At 42.4% G+C, this 21,803-nt stretch overlaps 3 protein-coding genes across 7 annotated transcripts in view; all 3 read right to left on the reverse strand.

Moving 5' to 3' along the window:
* sh2b3 (SH2B adaptor protein 3) overlaps window positions 1–3,220 on the reverse strand; it is a 49,376-nt gene extending 46,156 nt beyond the window's left edge. For all 3 annotated transcript variants that reach the window (XM_069707739.1, XM_069707740.1, XM_069707738.1), the window contains exon 1: window positions 3,008–3,220. The gene's annotated coding sequence lies outside the window, so the exon portion shown is untranslated. The remainder of the gene's footprint in view (window positions 1–3,007) is intronic.
* A 4,244-nt stretch (window positions 3,221–7,464) lies between these two features.
* pheta1 (PH domain containing endocytic trafficking adaptor 1) lies at window positions 7,465–10,154 on the reverse strand. 3 transcript variants are annotated; one of them, XM_069707725.1, is made up of 3 exons: window positions 9,810–10,154; window positions 9,231–9,333; window positions 7,465–8,575 (listed from the first exon to the last, which is right to left on the reverse strand). In XM_069707725.1, the coding sequence occupies exon 3, from the start codon at window positions 8,532–8,534 to the stop codon at window positions 7,635–7,637; it is 900 nt and encodes a 299-aa protein (XP_069563826.1). In that variant the 5' UTR covers window positions 8,535–8,575; window positions 9,231–9,333; window positions 9,810–10,154; the 3' UTR covers window positions 7,465–7,634. The 3 variants fall into 3 exon arrangements, with proteins under 3 accessions (XP_069563826.1, XP_069563828.1, XP_069563827.1); XM_069707727.1 differs by lacking the exon at window positions 9,231–9,333; XM_069707726.1 differs by lacking the exon at window positions 9,810–10,154 and having other exon boundaries at window positions 9,231–9,803.
* Window positions 10,155–12,187: 2,033 nt separating this feature from the next.
* prr16 (proline rich 16) overlaps window positions 12,188–21,803 on the reverse strand; it is a 13,500-nt gene continuing 3,884 nt past the window's right edge. The window contains exons 2-3 of the mRNA XM_069707741.1: window positions 19,069–20,161; window positions 12,188–13,992 (exon numbers count right to left, since the gene is read on the reverse strand). Coding sequence (XP_069563842.1) covers window positions 19,292–20,161 — 870 coding nt within the window. The 3' untranslated portion in view covers window positions 12,188–13,992; window positions 19,069–19,291. The remainder of the gene's footprint in view (window positions 13,993–19,068; window positions 20,162–21,803) is intronic.

The raw sequence follows: 21,803 nt of genomic DNA on the forward strand, positions 1-21,803 counted from the left end.
CTTCCATTTGCTGTATTTCTAACTGAGCGAGCAAGCGGCGCACAGTTCCTGAGCTTTTCCATCACTCAGCAGTGGGCGTCTCCCCCCCCCCCCCCGAGAGGGTGGGCGGAGCCAACGCCACAGGTTCGCTGCTCAACTCACTTCTGTGCCAAGTGACTGAGGTCGCACAGGCGACAAGGTTTGGATCTCTGGGAAGTGGAGTCCAAAAACAAAAGCTTCAATTACCGCTGACCATCAAAAGCGCCAGAAAAGGGAACAAAACAGAGAACTTCGAGATTGTTCCTTTGGCGTTGAGGTTTTAGGCTTCGATGGAAAGGTGCTGTGCAGTCAGATCGCATTAACACACACCAACTTCTGGATAACGTGTGAGTGTTTCTGCAAAAAGTTCCCATTGTCACCAAAACATTTTTTTTTTTCTTTCCATTTTTTGGCCTGATATGTCTCTTCTGTATTTCGGTCATTGTCCCGTCTGCCTGCCAAGTTATGTCCCCTGGCTCCTCTCCCTCTGCTCTGCCCTCCCCACTGTGGGTCGGACCTCTCTTGTGGTCTCGTCAATAGATTTCCCGGAGCCCCTGAGGAAAGCAGAAGTGCTAACGTCCGATCATATCTCAGTTGAAGACATAGAAACAGGACATTACCTGATGCACCGATGATAGCCGAGGCTGCAGAATTCACTACTTCTGCAACACATGTCATCTGCATACATGCACATCAAATGTGCACACTGTTCGAAACTAATTGCAAAAATGACTGTTGTTAATATCTGAATTCCATGAAGCTGCACTCTGTTCTTTCAAGGAAATATGTCTCAGTCAGTTTCCAGGACAGTATCGTGTTGTGGTGCATAAAATCCCCAAATAACTAATCATGTCATGTCGGAGAAAATCTTGTTATAATCATGCCCCTCTCTGGAGAGAGTCCAAGATTTGGTAGTGATAATTTAAAGCTGGATTTTTTTGTTTTTTTTGTTTTGTTTGTTATAAATCACAAGGTTGAAATGGGCATACATTTTTAAGATTAATAAATGACTTCTGTGAATAAAACTAATTCTATTTTTTACTGTATTTTTGGTGGTGCATGGCGGTCTAATCTCCACACCTGAACATGCAGAATGAGAGTTCTGTTGTTGATAGCACTCTGAGAAAAACAGACAGAACCAAAGTATCCAAGCGTCAGAAATCAAAGTCAGTAGGGCAGCAAACACTTCACTGAAAATCATCAGAATCATTTCTGACTGTACAAGAATGTTGACGTGCACCAAGACTTTATCATTGTACATATATAAGCATCATACTTGGATTGTTATCAATTATATGTTAATATATAAAGCAGCATTTCAGGTTGTAGCAGGGTGAGGTGGGGCTAATTTGAACTACTTTACAGAGTTGGATAATTGAATGTACAACAAAGCACCAATTTGCAAAGTTACAAACAACTAAGCTGTCAAATAAATAGAGCAAAGTACAACATTTCCCTTTAACAAGTACATAAAGTATCTCAAAATGAGCTCATGAATTGATCAGTTGTTTGGTCTTTTCAAAAGTCCAAGGTGCAGCCTGAAATGTGTCATTTTATACCGATCAACAGTGACACAACCAAATGATATTCAGTTTATCATCATGAGGGACTAAAGAAACCAGGAAATGTTCAGATTTAAGAAGCTGGACTCACAGAACTTGAGCACTTTTCCATTAAAATATGAACCAAAACAATCAAGCAATTATCAAAATAGAAGGTGATCAACCTTCTGTTGATCAACTAATTAATTAATCATCAGAGCGCTACTTTCCATCACACTATAGAAAGAATTATATCCATGTCTGCCACTCCAAACGACTATTTTTGTGAGAAAAATGGGTGATATCTGAGGGGGTGACAATTACTTGGGAGGAATATCGTCCTGTGCACTAACCTGTATTTACACACTTGTACTTCTATGCGAGAACCCACATGGGCATAAAGCGTTCCTTAGACCTTTTCTTAAACTTTAACAATCCCAACTAAAAGGCATGACCTAAACCTAACCCTGAAACCAGGTCCCGGCAAGGCCAAGACGTCCCCACTTCCAAGGCCGGAAGCTGAAACTGGTCCTTACAAAGATAGACAAATACTGCCAGGAGCCGCAAGGAGAAGCGAATCCACCCTCCAAAACACACAAACACCCCCAAATTACTGCCTTTGATTTACTGACACGCCAACGCCGGACTATGAAACCACTTGTTCCTCCTCTCCATCAAAGCGGTCGTGACGGGGTGTCCACTGACCTGAGCACGCTGCACACTCGCTCGAGCAGCGCGCAAGCGAGCGGTCGCGTTTCAGATACACACAGTTAATATCTATTTATAGGGGTAAACGGTGGTGGGCAGTTCAGACATTGCATCTTAATGTCTCGGCTCCGTGTTTGGCAGGTGAACGTGAATTATTGCAAATAAGTCGCCGTGGGTGTAGTAATATTACGTCATCACCATGGTGACCACCACTGATAGATTTGCGCCAAATAGTTGTAAAAACGACACATAAATTCACATAGCTGCAGCTTGAGTTATATATATATATATATATATATATATAAATATATATATAGTAAATATATATACATATATATATAAAGCACGTGTTGTGTGCACACTGTGTGACAACAACACTTTGTACCAACAGGACTCGATTTATAATTTTCAACAAAAAAAAAAGTTCACTTTTTTGGGGGGCAAAAAGTGTGCGCCAGCAGCGACGTGCCGGACAGAGGCAGACCCTTTAAACTCCACACGGGCACGTTTTTCGACGACTATTGGAAAAAAAAATGAAAAAAAAAATGCAGAAAATGTCCTTTTATGTGCTTAGTCCACTTTACTGCTGCGGTTCGTCAATTAGAGATTAAGACTCCAAGTGGTTAAATTAAAGAGTTGAGTGGAGTTAAAAAAAAAAAAACAACAACAACAAAAAAAAACACTGTAAGACAAGAAGAGAGTCAAAGTTGACAGGGGTTTAGTCTCCACAACATACTTACGTTCTCCGTTATCTCGGATGGGCACCCACCGCAGCACGACGAAAAACCAACAAGTTGGACTTCGCATAACGGAAATGTGTTGAGAAGCATCTAAAACGAGTCTAAAAGACGTCGGCGAGGAGCAACACAAGCTGGACACCGGAGGAAAAAGCTGCACGCCGAAAAGCCCGTCGCTTTCTCTCTCATTGTGACTGACGCGACTGCTCCTCCGCAAATAAAGAGGAAAGAAAACTTTCAGCGACGAACTTGACGCGGAAAAAGTGGCAACTCCTCATTTCCGCTGTCAAAAAAAAAAAAAAAAAAAAAAAAAATTGTGCCGCGGTCCAGCTGTGTGAAGCTGGGGGAAATTCAAAACATCGCTTCCGACTCGGTCTTTTCAAAATAAGAGACGCATACCTGCCCCCGGCCGGATTAACTACCCCAGTACGAGTCAGACTTTACAAAATGAACTCTTGGTCCAAATTAGAGCTGACCATTTAACATCAACAGAATATTAATTGCAAACTTTTTTGATAATCGATGGTGTCAATTTGAAATTTTATAAAAATGCTAAAATTCTCCAGTTCCAGCATATTTTCTGGTTCCCTTAGTCCTCCATGATCATAAACTGAATATTTTTTTGGTTGTGGACTGTTGGTTGGAATGAATTTGGACATTTTAGGCTGCACCTTGGGCTTTAGAAAATACTGATTGACATTTTGCTAATTTTTCTGACCTTTTAAAAGGTCAAACAACTATTCAATCAATTGAGAAAATAATCATAAAATGAATTGATATTTATAGCCCTATTCCTAATTTACATTTGTGGAGGAGGTATTTAGATTTTGTACTTCAGTAAAAGGCACATCCCATAATTTGAAAATACATTTTACTTTGTGATACTATATTATTATCTTTGTGTAATATTATTATTACTATATTCTGTTAAAATGGTTCAATTTAATGTGTAAAATTAATTTCATTTTATGCGATCATTCGCCCGGTGAGCTGGGATAGGCTCCACCCCGCACCCACCCGTGACCATGTTCAGGATAAATCGGGTATAGATAATGGATGGATGGACAATTTAAATTCATCATCAGCAGAGTTCAGTTTACAAACAAATGTATTAAAGTAAAAAGTACAATATTTCACTCAGAACTGCAGTGGAGTAAGTTGCATAAAGCGTTAGGTGTCATGCAATCAGAGCTAAATTATTTCCCACTTCTTAAAGACAATACGTTAATAAAAAACAAAACAAGTTTGTTGTCAATACAGGTAATAATGTAGAATCTGCCTGGAAGAACACACAATTTGATATTGTCCCATATAGATTCATACATAGAGGAAGATATGAAGTTAAATTACCTGGAAACCAATAAGGGGTGTTTGAGGCAGCTTGCCAGTCTACGATCACCGTGCCCAGCCTTGTCAGCAACCTATTTCCTGTGAAAACATGCATTTGTATTTACCACCACTGACCCTGTTTTATGCAGACAAACAAACATTTGTATTGTGTCAGCTAATTTCACCCTATTTTGATATATATCCACACACGTAAACATAATTCAATAAAGTCATTCCAAAAAAACAGGAAAAAAGTACATCATAAACTTTGTAAGGACAGATGTAATGGCAGGACTGTTTGTCTACCTAATAGTTTAAAGCAACCGAATGTGTATTTACTACAAATATATTAAACATTGTCAGGGTTTTCGTTCTCTTTGTAAGTGTTCAAACATATGGGTCAAGCGTACTTTTATGTTGAAATTACCCGGCAGGAAGTAGCTCCCCTGCTCTGCGAGGTATTGAACTGTCTGCAGTCAGCAGCCGAGCGCAAGTACGGTATGTGCAGGATGCAGAGACTGCCCAAGCTCTGCAAAGAAGTCTGTTCAGAAACTGTACATTTAGTTTGGTAAGTGTTGCTTATGGAAGGCTGTTACTGATTTACCAAACATTTATATCACATTATTTGTATTGTATAGCGTCAAACTCATTTACTATTTTTACTTAAAGGCCACGTTTATTGTCCATATGTCTGATCTTAAAACAGAAAGGGAAATAAAAACACAGTTTATCCAGGTCTACAATATAAATTGTTTCGCCCTTCTCCAATCCTATTCCCTCGTTGTTCTGCCACATGGTTAATTGCGTTCACCTGTCCCGCCAGGTACGAATCGCTGAAAACCTTGAAGTCAACAGACATCAGTGTAACATTGTAACACAGCGACACCTGGTGGGAACAGGCTGCGGAGCACCACGTGTGTGTTCATGAATTCAGAGCTGCTTGTCTGAGGAGAACACATCTCATGCGTGCACATAGCATACAGACTCTCCCTGATACCTTAAACTATAAGATATAGATTTACCATATTTACAGTAGTAAATATAGAAAACTGCACCTGAAGCCAGCAATAATTCCAATGATAGAAAATAAAGTATGAACATTGTTTATTTGAGTGGTTTACAGCCAAACATCTTTTCAGATTACAATGATAGGAACATGTGTTAAATATTGTTGATTATTCAACATAATACTAATTGTACATTATAACATTGAATCATTTTACTAAAAAAGAAAAATCATAGAAATGTAAGTGAACAAAATTGGTCATTGTGTAATTTAGGTTGCATTCCTCATTTGGCACTCTTGAAATAAATGATCAGTTATATGATTCATTTGACACTCTTAAATATTCCTTTAGTCTGTCCTGACGGTAACACGCTTCAGGAATGATCTGTTGAGCACTAACACCACTATTATTTTAGATAATATGTCTCAAAAGGATAGTCTTACTGTTGACATTTTAAAAACTCTATCCCACACTGTTGTTTCTGCACAAGCCAAAGTGTACAACAGTAATGATAGTGCTGTGCATTGATGCAGACCGAAGTAACTGAGCCATTGTCAAAAAGTGATTGCACTGAGATCAGCCTTTGGCAAGCAAGAAAGAGCCGTACAGTCGAAAAACAGGAAAAGTCAAATCCTCCCATCACTGCAGTCTTGTGGTAATGGTTGCAAGTGCAAAAACAGAGACACGCAGATAACATAAGGCACATATAAAAGAACAATGTAAACGGCTCCATGATTGCTCATACTGTATTTCATTTTAAAAAGCTCATTGTGAATGAAGACTGTTAGTGATAATTTCCAACATGGAAGAGTAGCTATTTATACACAAACCTAAAGGTTACATCTTCACATACAGTATAGGCCTGTAGGTTAGTAACATTCAGGATAATAAGTTGTAACAAACAACCCAACAGTACGATCGTATTAAGATGCTTCGATTGTATGAAATGAAATCTATCGGGAATTACAAAGACCCATGTAACATCCTGTAAGTTCAGGAATGAAGAATCTCCTTTTATGAAATACACGAGTCAAACGAGAACTAAGTGACGAGCACTCTTATGACACAGCCTCATCTGGCCGCTGGCTGACAAGGTCTAAAAATAAAGGGTGTGTTGCTCGGAGCGAGACATCCAGCTCCCACCACGGTCCCCAGTGACTGTCGAGAGGATGCTCTGACATTAAAAAAAAAAAAAAAAAAAAAAACCCACAAGGCCTCCAGGGTGAGCTGTGCCCCGGTGGGAGAATGGAGCAGAATCTGAACCCCCCTCCCCCCCCCGCCCCCGCCTCCCCACAACACCACTTCCTATTCCCAGAGTATCCTCGTTTCTTTCCACGTCACGATATTAGTTGAGGTGGTTTAAAGTTGGGAGCAAACTCAAAATCCTGAATTTCTAACTTGAAAGATGCAAATTATCCTCGTGCCATTAGATTGATAGACTTTAATTTCCTGATTCAAGCTCTTAGTTCAGAACAGTTTGATGATCAAGAGGAGGAAGATTGGACAGCACCAAATCAGGGCTTCGCTGCAGGATCTCCTTTCAGCTTTGTCACTCTATGGTGGTTAATGTGTCACAACAGCCTGAGCCGAGATGTTAATTTGTCTTGCGCAATGTCTTTAGGTCGTTGTTCACTGCATGCAGCCTTCTTGGATATAACTGAAACCATCTTGAGCTTTTGCCTTGCAATAAACAAAGATTTAACAGTTGTGATTCACTGCTTAGCAAAGTAATTGCAAGAACAACTAAAGAAAACACAACTGTATTACAGACAAAACAAAACTCAAAAGAATTACACGGGTATGTTTGGAAGCTAGAAGGGCAGTCAAATCTTTAACACTGGCCATATAGTAATAATACAGTATATTTCTCCTTAATTGTATCTACTATAAGACCAATCAAGGCTAAGTTCTTCACATTGTGTTAGAAAAATTGATGATTTCAATAGGTTATTAGCAATTTGAATATAGTTTTCTTAACATGTTTAATGGTCAGTGGCAAATGTCACTCAGCAAAAAAGTGGAAAAGAGCAGATGTTGGGTTTCTTGGATTGTATAAAGGATCGTGTTCATGATTAAAACAGATTGATCATCCTGTGCCAGACAAGACTTGGAAACAATCTAATATTTTTGTTGTTGTCTTTTTTTCAATGGCTGATAAGACTGTGGTTTGAAATGAAGTCTCAGTTTACTCGCCTCGCCTTTCTGTTGGGTTCAGAAAGGGCGTAGCGTTGCAGAATGATCAGGAATGAATGATATCACCGGAAAAACACAAGAGATAATCCACCTCCGTTCATTTACTGGCTCTGCAGCCATTGCACTCTGAGCTCCTCCACCTCTCTGCCGTACCAGTCGTGGAGTTTGGAGAAGCAGCCAGTGCCAGGGGAGACGGGGCTTTCCAGAGACGCGCCTCTCCTCCGTGGCGGCACCGGTGGAGCCCGGACTCCATCGGCCCCATAGCCAGCGACGCTCCCAGAGTCTGCGCTGCCCTCCCAGGCCACACAGGACGATGCCGCTCCCTCCACACAGCCGTTAGCCAAGGCGGCTGACGCTTTACTCCATGCAACTCCATTCTCCTTGGAGCACCCAGAGCTGAGCTGCATCTCATCCTGGAGGCTCTTCTGGGCCGAGAAGGCGGCTGACGGTGGAGGGGCACTTGATGATGATGATGATAAGGAAGACGAAGAGGACGAAGAAGACGACGCTCCAGACCTGGACCGTGCCACCTGGTTCCGCCTGGAGGACTTGGGCCTGCCCTGCAGGCCTCCGACCCCAGACCCGACAAAGCCACCTCCCGCTGCCTCTTGGATCTCCTCCAGCTGCATCTCCAGCTCCTTCACCACCAGCCTCATGTAGTCGAAGCTGGCCCTCGACAACGCTTTCACCCACGACTCCATGGCTGCTTGGTTCTCGGCGGCCATCTTGTACACCCGCGCTTTGGCACAATCAAATTTGATGGCAAAGGCGAACTCCTCAGCAGACTCGCAGAGCTCCACGGTGCACCCTTCGAGAACGATGACACCGATGGGCTCCCGGCCGTCGCGCTCCTCGAAGTAGAAAAGCATGTTTCCCTTCAGGACAAACCAGCGCCGGTGATAGGCCGTGTTGCGCTCACCTTTTTTGAACAAGAAGCCCGTCTTGTCAGGTGGCGAGTCACAGGTGGCGTAATGCGCCACGCTGCGTTCGTTCAGCTTCATCCTCTCCCCTCCTCCTCTTCCTCAGCAGATTTTTGATTTACCTAAAGAACATTGTAAAAACAGAGGTCATCTTCAAGCTTGAGTGGATTAGTGCATATTTGTGAAGGCCACAGGAGTCCGCAGCTTTTCCTTTCAGAAACTCACTGCACCAGCAGATTTTCTTATTAGTTGCCGTCTCTGCTTTAAGTCGTGCTTAATCAACTTGTGCTGAAAGATAAACCTGCACTGGATACTTAAGAGAGGGGTTGATGCTTTCCAACTGGACTTCAGTCAACCCACCCCCCCCCCCATACACACACACACACACACACACACTCCCCCCCACTGAGCCATCCTGCCACTGTAAACACTTTTACATTCATAGTGCAGGGACACGACCCTAGACTGGGCTGGCAAAATACAACCGTAGTTTCGTTAAAAAAAAAAAAATAAAAAAAAATACTGCATAGAACTGACCTGCTGCAAATATAGCGCAAATTAAAAAGTTACACAACGCCGAGAAGTTGTTGAATTATAGCTGAGTAATCACATGGTCAACTGCGCGCTGGGACTTTCCCTCTGTGTAAACAACAGCGAATCCAATTGAAGTCTGTTCAGGACAAAAAACAAAAAACCCAACAACAGTTAAAGTAAGGCCGGACTCTGGTGTAACTTCTGGTGTGCTGTCAATAATCCATACATGTCAAAGTTACTTACGTTGTTTATCTCATGTCCAGCTGCCATCCACTCCCATCACATCTGGGAGAGCTCAACAAGTCTCCACCTTCTGTTGACTTTTGTCTTCAAAATGAAGCCTAGACTGAAGACAAACGTCACGAGTTGTTGTTACACACTTGTTTTTCCCTCCAACGCTGCCAGCTACACCCTAGTCCTAGTCCGGGTGGAAGTGAAGGTGAAGCCAGCGTCCAGTTGCTTTCAGATATAAAAGAGGCCAACATGTTACAGATTAGCTGGGTTTTTTTTTTTTTTTTTTTTTTTTTTCCTCCACCTCTAATCCGTGTTTGGACGAGTGACTCAGTATCAAGCGGGCTGGTTGGTCACAAGCTTTTGACACATCAGCACTTTGGTCACCGCAAAATAAAAGCTCCACCACCGGAAAGCACGTCCGTCCGTCTGTGTGCTAAAGAGCTTAACACATTTAGCCACTTTGGTGGACACAAATACGCATCCAGCGTCGGCATCGTGAGCCCACCAGCTAGCTGTAAACAGCTGCACACTCAAACGCACCGCCGATGATAACATTATGCTTTCTGGCTCATTGTCATGACGTCTTACCTGCAGCGAAGGACGCTTCCTTCCGCCAGAAACACGGATAATCCCCCGTTGTTTATGTATACATATATATATATATATATATATATATATATATTTTTTTTTTAATTTCTTCCTCCTTCCCTCTTTTCCTTTTTCTTCGTTTCTCGCCGGTCACGTGAACAACAGGGAGGGCACATGTTGTGTAATACGCAGTAAGCTCGATCGGGCGGTGTCATCCCGACCATTCTCCTGGTGAAACGTCTGCGATCCGGATGACCGGTGAGTTAAAACACGCGCACCTGGTCCTTGCCCTTGGAGAGATGGAGCACTCGGAGCAGCTGTCCGACGCCACCCGGCTGCTGCTTGCTGCACCTGAGCGGATGGACCACGGCAGGTTTCCTGGATCTGAAACCGTTTTTTTTTTAAAGCAGTCTTGTGTGGTCCACATTTTAATAATTTAAAAAATACTTCATACTTGATGGGAAAATAACATCTGTAGGTGTCTTTTTTTTTCTGTTCACAAAAATGACAAATATTTCACAAATTTGTGTTTTCAAACTCTTGACACGCCTTGTTAATCTAATTTGTCAAGTATAAAGTCCCTAGAAGTTAGACAAACATTTATTATGATTATTATTATTATTAATTACGAAGTAACAACATTATGTTAATATAATGTGATATGGTGAAGATTAATGTCTCAATTGATTGTCTGTTTTATTTTGACAGGCATTCATAATTTATTCTTTTACTTAACCAGACATTTGACTTGATTTCTACATGATAAAAAAAATAATGTCAGTTTAACATTACACCGACACCTGGCAGCAAAATAAACCTCACTGATTAGTCAATTAATGGGTCATTTTTCAGGGGAAATGCAAAACATTTTCTGGTTTCAGCTTCTCAAGAGTGCTTTTGTTTGTCTTATGTGACTGTAAACCGGTTATTGTGGGAATGGTGGGGATTTTTCACTATTGTCTTTTTTTTATGTAAAAAATGATCTGCAGATTAACCATTGAAAATGACAGCCTGCTGCTGCTCTGACAATATAACAAACATATGACAAACTGCAACTACAAGACCACCACTGGAGTGTTATTAAACCTGTGTTGTATGCAGCATTTAATGGTTGTAGAAGCTGCTTGAAGAACAGATAATTAACTCTATTTATATATTATTGAGTTTTTGAATCTGCAATAATGCCTCATTTCTTATTGCTTATTCTTAAGTGATTTAAAACATTTAGAGGGGCATCAATTGCAGAAAATGGAGCTACTCATGTAAAGGGTGTGGTCGTTATGAGGCGACTTGGACTTGGGTATTTTGAAATCATTATATTGCTACTATATTAGATACATATTCTTTGTATTACTTAAAATAGCCTCTCTGCCAAAATTGTAAATTCACAGAAATTACAGTAAAGCACCTTCGAATTAATCTTTAAAAACGATCTGTAGCAACAGCTTGCTTTTTATTCACATGATGGGAACAGCTACAGCGCAACCACACCCGTCTTTGAAGTGGTTGCTTGTTCAGGAGCATCAAGGCAGCGAGTTCAACATGTTCTTTTCCAAAGCACATCTTATGAGTAAATTTGTCCAGTTCATGGATTTGACCTTATGACACTGCAGTCTTAAGCTCGCCTCTCTGTCCTCTAGACCACCGTTGTCCTGTTTCCTAAAACCCTGTCCTTTATTTTTATGGCGCTGAGCTGCTGCCTCGCTGTGTGTGACCCTGACAGGCCACCATGAATTCATTAGAGTATCCTGCTTTTTTTTTTTTTTCTTCTTTTTTGAGTCCTTCTTTCATTTCACGATCCATTCAGTCTGTTTTTTGTGCTCCCATTATTGTCTTGGCTTTTCAGACCAGCCACTCCTACCTGCCCGGGTTTCCCGCCTGACGAGGTGAACTGGAGGTATGAATACTGTGGGGATGATTGGCCGAGTGGAAACAGATGAGAGTAGAGGAGCGGTGGGTCAAATCAGGCGATGCAGCAGACGGGAAAGCAGGCTGGTCTGAGGAGGCAGTTCTGAACACAAAAAGCAGGCTGCACGAAGGTCTAACGGGACAGAAAACCCAAACAGAGTCTCTTCTGGAGCCTCGATGGCCTTTAGCACCGCCAGCATGCTATCTCATCACACTAATCTTCAATTAACTGACGGAGCTGCTGAAGCCGTTCAGTGTATTTTCCATTTTGAACTGTTTGCCTGCACTGCCGTTTGGTAGCTTTGATTAAGTGTGATGCTCTTGCAGTTTAATTTCCTCTATTTGACTCCCGGTTCACAGATTCCTGACATTACCAAAGATTAATCTACAAAAGCACAGTTTATAATAGAGAATACCGACATGAAATCAACAAGAAATTCTTCAGTTTAAAGTACACAAACACACCGACATTAAGTGCAAAGAATTTACTTCTCACAAGTTATTTCTGAACAGTTCGTGAACACACAACAAAATATCACTGACAGCTTCTTCTTCTTTTTTTTTTTTTAGACATTCCAATCGTCTTTAAAACAGATTCTTTATTGATCCAGAGTTCGGTCATGAATTCAGTCCCTGCGTCTGGTGAGAACAGAGAGGTGGAGTTTACGAGTGTGGTGCCTCTAATCTGAACGTGGTGAGAAACTGTGTGCATTAAAGACATTTTGTTGCTCACCAGCAAACATTTCTCAACCCTTTAATATCCAGAATGGCCTATGAATATGTGTTCACCTATTATAGTACTATTCTTCTTCCCTTTAAATCTGTTTCTTTATATATATATGTTTTTTTTATTTCTTTCTCTGGTTTTGATAAGTACTATATGAATAAATGTTAATGTTATAATTTATGACTCATCAGCCAAAGCCACGTGGGAATTTGTCAGGTTTGTAGTGACTGCAGGATTAACCTGACGGACATCATATGAGGAAATAACTCTTATTATGGAGAGCAGAGCACCCTGCATGTTGGACCCACCAACAGACAGCCTCTCCACAGAAATGCATAGAAAAACACAGTGATGGCAGGACAAAGTGAAGAGTCAGTCATGCATCCATTCGGCCCCATGCCTCCCGTCTGATAAAGCACATCTAGGTATTTGGTTTACGCCACTTCTCTTCTCCGCCTTACTTTCTTTTTCCTTCCTCACAATGCAGCCCATTCTGTAAAGCTTCTCAATGCGCTGAAGATTTTCATCCATACCAACATCATCTTGTATATATAAATAAATAATCCTTCTCTCCCCTGTCCTGCTGAAAAACACGGACCTCCAGTGGATGTCAGCTTTTGTCAAAATACCTCTCAACACAATATCAAAAATATCATCTCTTTAAATGTTAAAGTCTCTGTAGAAAAATGCCTGAAATATATCCATATCAAACATGTACATGTATATTTGAATACAAAGAAAATTTGATGCAAATTATTACTTCTTCAATAATCCCTTAAAGCTGCAACTATACCACACTGTACTGCATGTTATTGTGAAGAAAACATTGCCTACGGGGCACCAGTTGAGCAAACAGAGTTTGATGTAGAATGAACATAATGTCTGGATACAGATCAGTGACCACATCGTCATTCTTTTCAAGACTTCAGTCTTTCCAAAAACAGAAACGCTGTGGTTGTGCATATAGCACACACTGACACAATGTTATTTTCTCCTTATCTGCAGTCCGGCAGAGCAGCAGTTTGCTCACAGGCAGACATGTTGGGCTCTGCACACACAAACAATTACATTTCTTAAAAGGCAAATTCTGCCAGTTGAGTAGGGCTATTGATTTCCATCTGAGTATGCACAGAGCAAAAGTCTGTGTAGACATCAATCAAATACTGGCTGACATCATTTCACCCCATCTTCATCTTAACTCGCCTCTTTATTTTGACGATAGGGTCTCAGCAGTGCTTTAATCTTTAATTCAACCATTTATATGGACAGAAAAAAAAAAAAAAAAAACAAACACCTCCACAACTATAAATTCATCTTACCTTACTGTTTGGCCTGTTTGACAGTGCCTCAGCAAAACTCTGTCTGGAGGTTTTTAGCGCTCAAAAGTCAAAGCATGAATTAGCCTGGGTGATCTTGTGTGGTGTTATCTGCTTTCTGTAAAAGAAGGTTGATGCTCGGCCTCGACTCTTGTCACCGATCAACCCCGTGCCGATCGGCGTCATGAAGCGAGCCGACCCTCCACTCGTGTCTCCAGTATCGCAAAGGGCCCTGCGGAGGAAACAAGAGGAAACACATTAATGTGAATATCTTGAGTGTGCAGAGGAGAGCCACTTGACAGCGACAGCAGCAACGATCGCTTTTCATGGAGCAAAATGAAAATATAGCCGGGTATGATTGCCCAGACACGAGCACCCAGCAACACATACACAAGCCATTACAGTTAATGAGGCTGAGCCGTTTTGCACATTTTCCTCTGCGGATTAAAAAGCCTTCCCTTTTGGGAAATGACAGCTCTTCAGTGTGTGTCACTCCTGTGCTTTTATTCAGTGCTTCTTAGTCACGTCTGGAGGGGTTCGACGAGCGGAGGACCCCATCTGGGCCCCCGATGCTCTTATAAATCTGATTCTGTTGTCGAGATATTGTTTACCTTCCCTGCGTAAGGTGCAGCCGACGTCTCCAAAAGAGCATGAAATCCTCAGATTAAGCTTTGCTTCACCACCGAAGCTTTCAAAGTTGCACTGAGCCGTCTCACGGCCTTCGACTCCGTCTCACACACATGGCTGCATGTACCCAAGTGTCTTTTTGTACTCTCATACACCTTTAAACGCACACACACGCACACACACACACACACACACACACGCCTATCCCTTCAATATTAAAATAGACGCGCACACATTTTGACAACACGCACGCAGACGTGCCCACTCATTTTCCCACATCATGACTTTGATGAGTCACTGATAAAGAAGCACCAAGACGAGCCAGTATTGCTGCCGAATGTGCACCAGATTTAATTCTGACTGCTCTGGTGTTTGGCAATGTGGGTCATGTCTATTTTGTATTCTAATGAACTTCGCCTACAGTATCTCCGTTACAGATGGAGTGCCTCTGGCACGCAACACCACAATTATTCAGTTTACATTTTGTTTAATGCTTTCCTCATAACATTTTCATTTTCAATTATCATAATGAAATAATGCTGATTGAGGGAAACAAAGCGAAGTAAATGGCGCATGCAGAATGGGGACGAGCAAACAGACAGCTGTGTCTCCTGGCAGACTTTCACCATCAACAATCAGACAGAGAAACAACAGCTAATTAATATTCACTGGCAAAATGTGCGTCTCACTCTGACACATTTATTACCGAGTTTTACTGCACGTTATGCACCTGCCAGGTTGGAAAATGGGATGAAGACAATACTTCTTTCTTCTGGAAGCATTTTAAGTCCACGTGTGATTATTGTGCGATGAGAAACAAATCAAGGCAACATCTTTACATTTACAAAAGTAACCGCGTCGATCGGTGACTCAGATCTAAGAGAGTTTGAAGTCGCTGTGGCGGCAGCAGGTTCACTCATTCGCCCGATGAAATGAGGCGTCGCAGCAGTCGTGTCAGCAGGACGTGGGGTTCAAATCTAAAACACACAAGCCATAAATGAAGACGCTAATGCTCCTAATAATTTATTAGAGGATGCAAACAACACGGGAGTAAATATTTTCATCCTGAAAAGCTCATTTGTAATCCGTCACTCAGAAGTGAAGAACACTGAGGCTGCCGCGGGGAACCTTTTGATTAAATACACAGATGGAAATGCTGCCAAAGGTGTTTGCTGTGCAAAGTGTCAGATATGTTTTAATAATAGCCACCTCAACCACATGCATACAGAAATGCATGTGCGCAAAGAGATTGTTATGCATACAGATGCTGCTGAGTGGGAGTGAATCATCATCCAAGGGGAGAGGAAGAAAGAAATGAGGAAATGAGGGAGGGAGAGAGAGAGAGAGAGAGAGAGAGAGAGAGGTGGGCTATGAGCTAGATCTCTGAGCTGTAGGGAGTAGGTCAGTGCAGTTGAGTCAGTCCTGACTCACGATGGAGGCGGTGAAGATCCACCTCCTCCCTAACCCATTACAACTTCATCATCCTCCAGCCGGGAGCCCTGGAGCTCAGCTAGCCTTTACAAAAACAGCGATAAACTCCCACACCTATGGTCAGAGGAGCTGTGGCTTCTGTGTTACAGGAACAACCTCATAATAAGTCACTGATGTGTGTTAAACCATGAATGATGAATCCAAAGAACAGTTGGCCAGCTAGTACAAATGTCACAACAGTTTGTCTTCACATCCATCACTCTGCCTCTCCACAAATATGAAGTGTCTGGTATGTTGTATGAATATAGTCGCGATTAAAAGTAGTGACAAGGATACGACTTTCAACTCGACACTTCAAAGCACCGTGGATTGAAATACATTTGACAACAGAAGCATGTCAGTGGTCTGTTGGGAATCTTCCTTCCTGTGCAGAGCTTTTGTCTCCCCCTTCTGCCAGCGAGAGTAATTACAAAAACTCTGCTGACGCGCGCCTACGTCAAAACGCTGGTCCATTTTTTAATTTTTTTTATTTCATAACCTCCGAGAAATGACTCGTGTCACCAGACACCCGAGTTTAAAAAAAAAAAAACTCCCGTTCTGCGAAATAGAGAAATTAACCTGCCGGCAAAATAAACTGTATTTGTATTCGTAAATCATTGGAAAAAGTTTTGTTTGGAGCTGATACTAAAACTCAACTACCGAATGGCACGAGTATTAAAACATTTTGAATGATATCCAGCTCTAGTGAACACTGCACCAATGTCCACCAACGTCAGTAGTCAAAGCAAATTAAAAAATAAATAAATAAATAAATAAAAAAAAATCCCTTTTGTGACTTGGAGAAGGGAACAGCTACTGTGATCAGTCAGATAATTCAAAAAAACATAATTTGTTGTCAAAGCTTGGTGGTGAAATTCAATACATTTAGTTTTACAGTTAACAGATTCAACTCCTTCTGAAATGAAAAATAAAAACTCAGGAACAATTAAGCTAAGAAGAGGACACTGGTGTCCTTGAAAAGGGGGATTATGTGTTCAATTTATTTTTTCTTGTACTATTTCCAAACACTAAGCAAATTCTTAAGTCTGAAGGTCCAAATACAAAAAAAAAAAGGGACACAGAGGGAAAAAAAAAAAAAAAAAGAGCGCAGATGCCTTTACTTTTTCAATGTGTCCCCTTTAATCATACAGAGCCAAATCCACTGTGTCAATTTCCTCGCCTCAATGATGAATAGTGCATAAGCTAGTAAGGCAGTACCACAGTTGCAAAAGCCCTCACGAGCTGCATCTATTGATGATACTGACTGCACTTCATTCTGTTCGGCTCCAACGTTGTTTGTGTGCGAGCGCGTGCGGCTGCCGGATTCAATAGGATCCATTAACACAAGGTAAATATAGTTCACGTTCACCACCGAGAGCAATCCTGAAGAGGACACACATGCAACCTCGTACGCCCCGAAACAAGCAGCACAAAACCCAACGCAGCCAAAACAGCATCAGCGTTGATCTCTCTCTGTCCCACACTTTCCCTCTCCTCTCTGGAAAGGGCATTCCTTCCTCTCGCACTCTTTCTCCTTTTTTCTCATGACTGAATATCCACTAATCCACGCGCCGACTTTAGATGGTAAGGCCAGCGAGGTCACGCGTTGGATTTACTCAACAGTGTGCTATTTGGTACCCTGATTTTCTCCTTTTCTTAACCTTCAAGCTTCCCACCCTGACGCAAACATACGAATGACATATACATATTAAATGGACTACTTATATAACATCCCGCCACCTAAGCAAACGTAACTCCACGTTTACCTTCCTGTTCCTTCACTTTACTTACTGACACCTCACTGCTTGTCAGCACGCGCTCCCTCCCTCTGGAGATCATAATGAAATGTGTGCAGCAGCGGTTCAGAGCTTTGTCGAGGCTAACGTTGGTACAAAGGCTGGCTGAGGCAGCGCCGTTATCTCCTGTTGTCTAATCCAGCTAATTAAGGGCATTGCTGGGAGGAAGGTGCTCCTATTCCCATCTAACTGCAGGGTATGCTGTCTGCCCAAGTCTGTCAAACTGACACGTGCTTTTACACACACACGCACACACACACACACACACACACACACACACACACCTACGCGAAGACAAAGACGTGTGCGCTGACACGGGCAAAGTTCAAGATGCCCCGATAGTCGATTTGAGAACTATTTCAGACAACGTTCGAAGCATCGGCCGCGTGTGCACGCAGTTTGTACACGTACACAGGAAACACAAGCTTTATTAAATGTCTCTGAATAGAAGCTAATAAAACGGAGACTACCAACTGAGATAGAATGACATTATTTCTGATTTGTATTCCCTTGAGGAAATAAAGTGCAGCGTTTTTCTGCCTGATGGTATCTACTCAAGAGCAGAACTGATTAGTTGATTGTCTGTTTAGTCCCAGAGGGGTGGGGGGGGTGTTCGTATCACAGGGGGAGGAGGGGGGGGTGTCTACACACATGACAGTTGTACAGCTACACGTAGATTTGATTAGAAAAAAATGAAATACGAGATTTTTCAATTCGAAATTGGCGGAGAGACAGACGTTGACACAGATCAAAAGGGCAGTTGTGTCATCGCACACTTTCGTCGATACCTGTCTGCAATGAATTTGATCTATTTGGCGATGTAAAGCTATTTGTGTATACGTAAGTGTCAGAATACGGGAAAATCTGTAGGCTTTGGAGGAAATATCTGGGGGGAGGCAGGTTTTTTTTTTTTTTCATCCAGAGGGGCATGAATTAATCAGAGCGCCTCTCGGAAAGAACTTCCTGAGTTTGAGACTCGTTAGTACCGAGAGCTTCCAGAAAGACACAGATACAATTGAGCTTTTCGTGTTGTCAGCCATCTTTTGCCAAACGTTTCAGCTCCTGTGTATTTTTCAGTCATTTATCACCGGCCACAAACACCACACACCGCACACATGCTGCTCACAAACATATACGCACGCGCTTGACTACACATAAACAAATAAAACTTGTACGCAGACAGACTCACAGAGATGCATGAGCGCACACATGCGACTGCTCTTGTTCTTCCTCCCTTTGTCTTCCTGACAAACACACTCATACAAACACACACACACACACACACACACACACACACACACACACACACACACACACACACACACACACACACACACACACACACACACACACACACACACACACACACACACACACACGCACACACACACACACACACACACACACACACTCACCACTTCCTCCTGATCTCTCTGTATGTCTCGGCGCCCACGGCGATGCCTTTTCCCTCGGGTCACTTTATCCATCCTTTTGGTTCCTATTTCCCAACCGTCCCCCCCCCCCCCCCCTGTTTGGATAATCCAAAAGTTCCACTGGAGTAGAAAGCGCTCACAAAATAGAAAACACTATGAATGATTCAAGAATGTTTAAGTTAGACAGAACGGGTGGGGTTCGGTGTCAAACCGTGGTGGTGGTTGATTTGCGTAGGATTGTTTTCTGGGGCTTTAGGGAAGGCGTGTGAGGAGGCACACAAGGCGGAGGAGCGCTCGATGTCGGCGGGAAACTGTGGCTGACCGGGAGCCCGCCGTTTTCCAACATGAGCTCGTGAGAGAAAGCACGAGGCGGAGGAGGGGAGGAAGAAGAGCAGCAGTGCACCGGGCTGAGTCGCAGGTCGTTCAGCTCGGCTTGCAAGTGTCGTTCCGTGTCGTCCACATCATATTGGAGGTCACAGTCGGGGCAGTAGCCGTGGTACCGGACCTTCTCACTGAAGCGGACACGCTCCCTCTCGCGGGGCTCCCTGCCGGGGGCCTTGGGGCATTTGTTCTTTTCATGGCGGAGGAGAGGCATGGGCCTGGGCAATGTAGGGACAAGCCCCGACTCAGGGATTCCGCCGTCACTAGAAATGAAGCACGGTGTGGAGGAGAATAAATCCCTGCTCGGTTTCAATGGGAAAACCCCCCCATTCCTTAACAGAGACCCGTTAGCCTTGGATATATTCCCTGATAACACTAATGTCGGATGAGGCAGATTCTTAATGTTGTGATCCTCGGCTCTCACAGGGGTAAGTCTTGGAGGCGGTAGGGGTGGGTGTGGTTTCTTGAGGACAGTCAGGACCGCAGTGGGGTTGACAGGGAGCGGGGCGGGGGGCGCGGGTGTTTTAAAGATGCAGTCATCGGGAAAGAGCTTCATCTTCTCCAGGCTGGAAGCGGTGGTGGTGGTGGTGGTGGAGCTCGAACTGGAGTTGAGTGTGTCCGTCTTGGAGCTGTCTGTCAGTCCGTCCTCCTCCAGTTGCAGGTCACAAGTCAGGGTGTCAATGTCATGAACAACCTGATGACAAGAAGAGGAAGCGTCACTTCGATAGCTGAGGTCAGGAATAATAAATGTGACAATGTCGTGATGAGAGGAGGAAATATCACCTACAACAATCTCAGCAAAAGAAAGAAAGAAAAAAGAGCTGGCAAGTTGGAAAATAATGATGATGTAGGGCAAGAAAGTGAAGGACTTCAACAATATTCTTGTTAGGAGCTGATGTTTTTATCTCTGTAAGTTCTTCGTTAATTCATTTCAATTTAAATTCAATTTGACATTTGAAGAACACACTCTGATCCAACATTTATGAGATTAAAGACTGATTAAGATATTACGACAAAAAACACACGGAAGAGAAAAAAACATAAAAAGTACTACAATATACGGGCAAAACCATGAGCCTGCCAGATTCTGACGTAAATGATATATTACATCAATCTCATGCACCAGTAGAACTGAGAGAAGTAACAGCACCAAACATATCCTGGAAGGCAACACACAACAAATATCATTTTTAATATAAAACCAATGTTAGGGGAGAACAAAAGATGGCAGAGGACGTCATATTGACAAAAAGAAATGGTTAGAGATATGAAAAATCCCCAGACTGTCAGTCTACTATTTCGCAACATCCACACAAATAAAACTAAATAACGGAATGAATTTGTCCTCTTGAAATGTAAGATTATTCATAAATACAGCATACTGCAGACCATGATTATAAAGAGCTGGCAATAAAAAAAAAAAAAAAGAGTAATAAAGACATTATTTTTTTTAATGCTCCACAAAGGTCAGTAGAAATGAATGTAAGATTTCATCAGGTAAATGTTTAAACCCAAAGATACTTCCACAGTTCTCCATGAGGAAACTTTCTGTCACAGCCTACAGGGAAATGTGTAAGAAGTGTTGCAGCAGAAATTTTGTTTTGTGGGCAATGAGGAAAACTGGAAAAAAAAAAAAAAATCTGCACTGCATACTCTACAGGCATATACAAACATATACAAAACATATGCACAACAGGTTGTTCCAGGACACGGGGCTTCACTGAATTTCCAGCAAACAGTCTGCACCAACATAAGTTGCCTAGATGACTAAAGAGTGATGATGTGCTTCCCATTAACGTGTAATGAGAGGGAGGACTCGCACTTTGGACATGGACACAGTTACTCTCCCGTGTATTTATGTTTGCAGCGCTCAGACAATACCTGCACCATTTAATGATGCTGCTAAACTCTGCTGGGAATGAATACCTGATACTCAGCAATGTAATCTCTATGTTCTACAGACATTTTCAGAGTTTTACCCAAAAACACTCCCTTCAGAGGAGAGCTCCTTCCTGGTTCTCTTCCCTTGGGGAACTATCTATGACTTTGATGCCCAGAACTGAAGCTGTCAAATAGCTGCATGTTAATAGTATCATAGCTGAAACACTGTTGAAATAACCGAGGACATAAACTAACCAGAGAGGAAAGTCCATATATTTCCCTTTAAAATATTCATAAAATAATTACAGCAATGACAAATATGTTATGTTCGTTTTCCGAATCAGGATCCTCAAGTCAAACGAACCAGTACGTTAGCCTGCTATAAAACACATTTGTTATTATCTGAGGGTTTGCGATGTATGTTCAAGCAGTGTCTTTGAGAAGAGGCTGAGGGA

The sequence above is a fragment of the Brachyistius frenatus genome, unplaced genomic scaffold, assembly GCF_029030835.1.
Source record: "Brachyistius frenatus isolate BFR_SWC_R1_liver_20210118 unplaced genomic scaffold, ASM2903083v1 Contig_72, whole genome shotgun sequence".
Lineage (NCBI taxonomy): Eukaryota > Metazoa > Chordata > Actinopteri > Embiotocidae > Brachyistius > Brachyistius frenatus.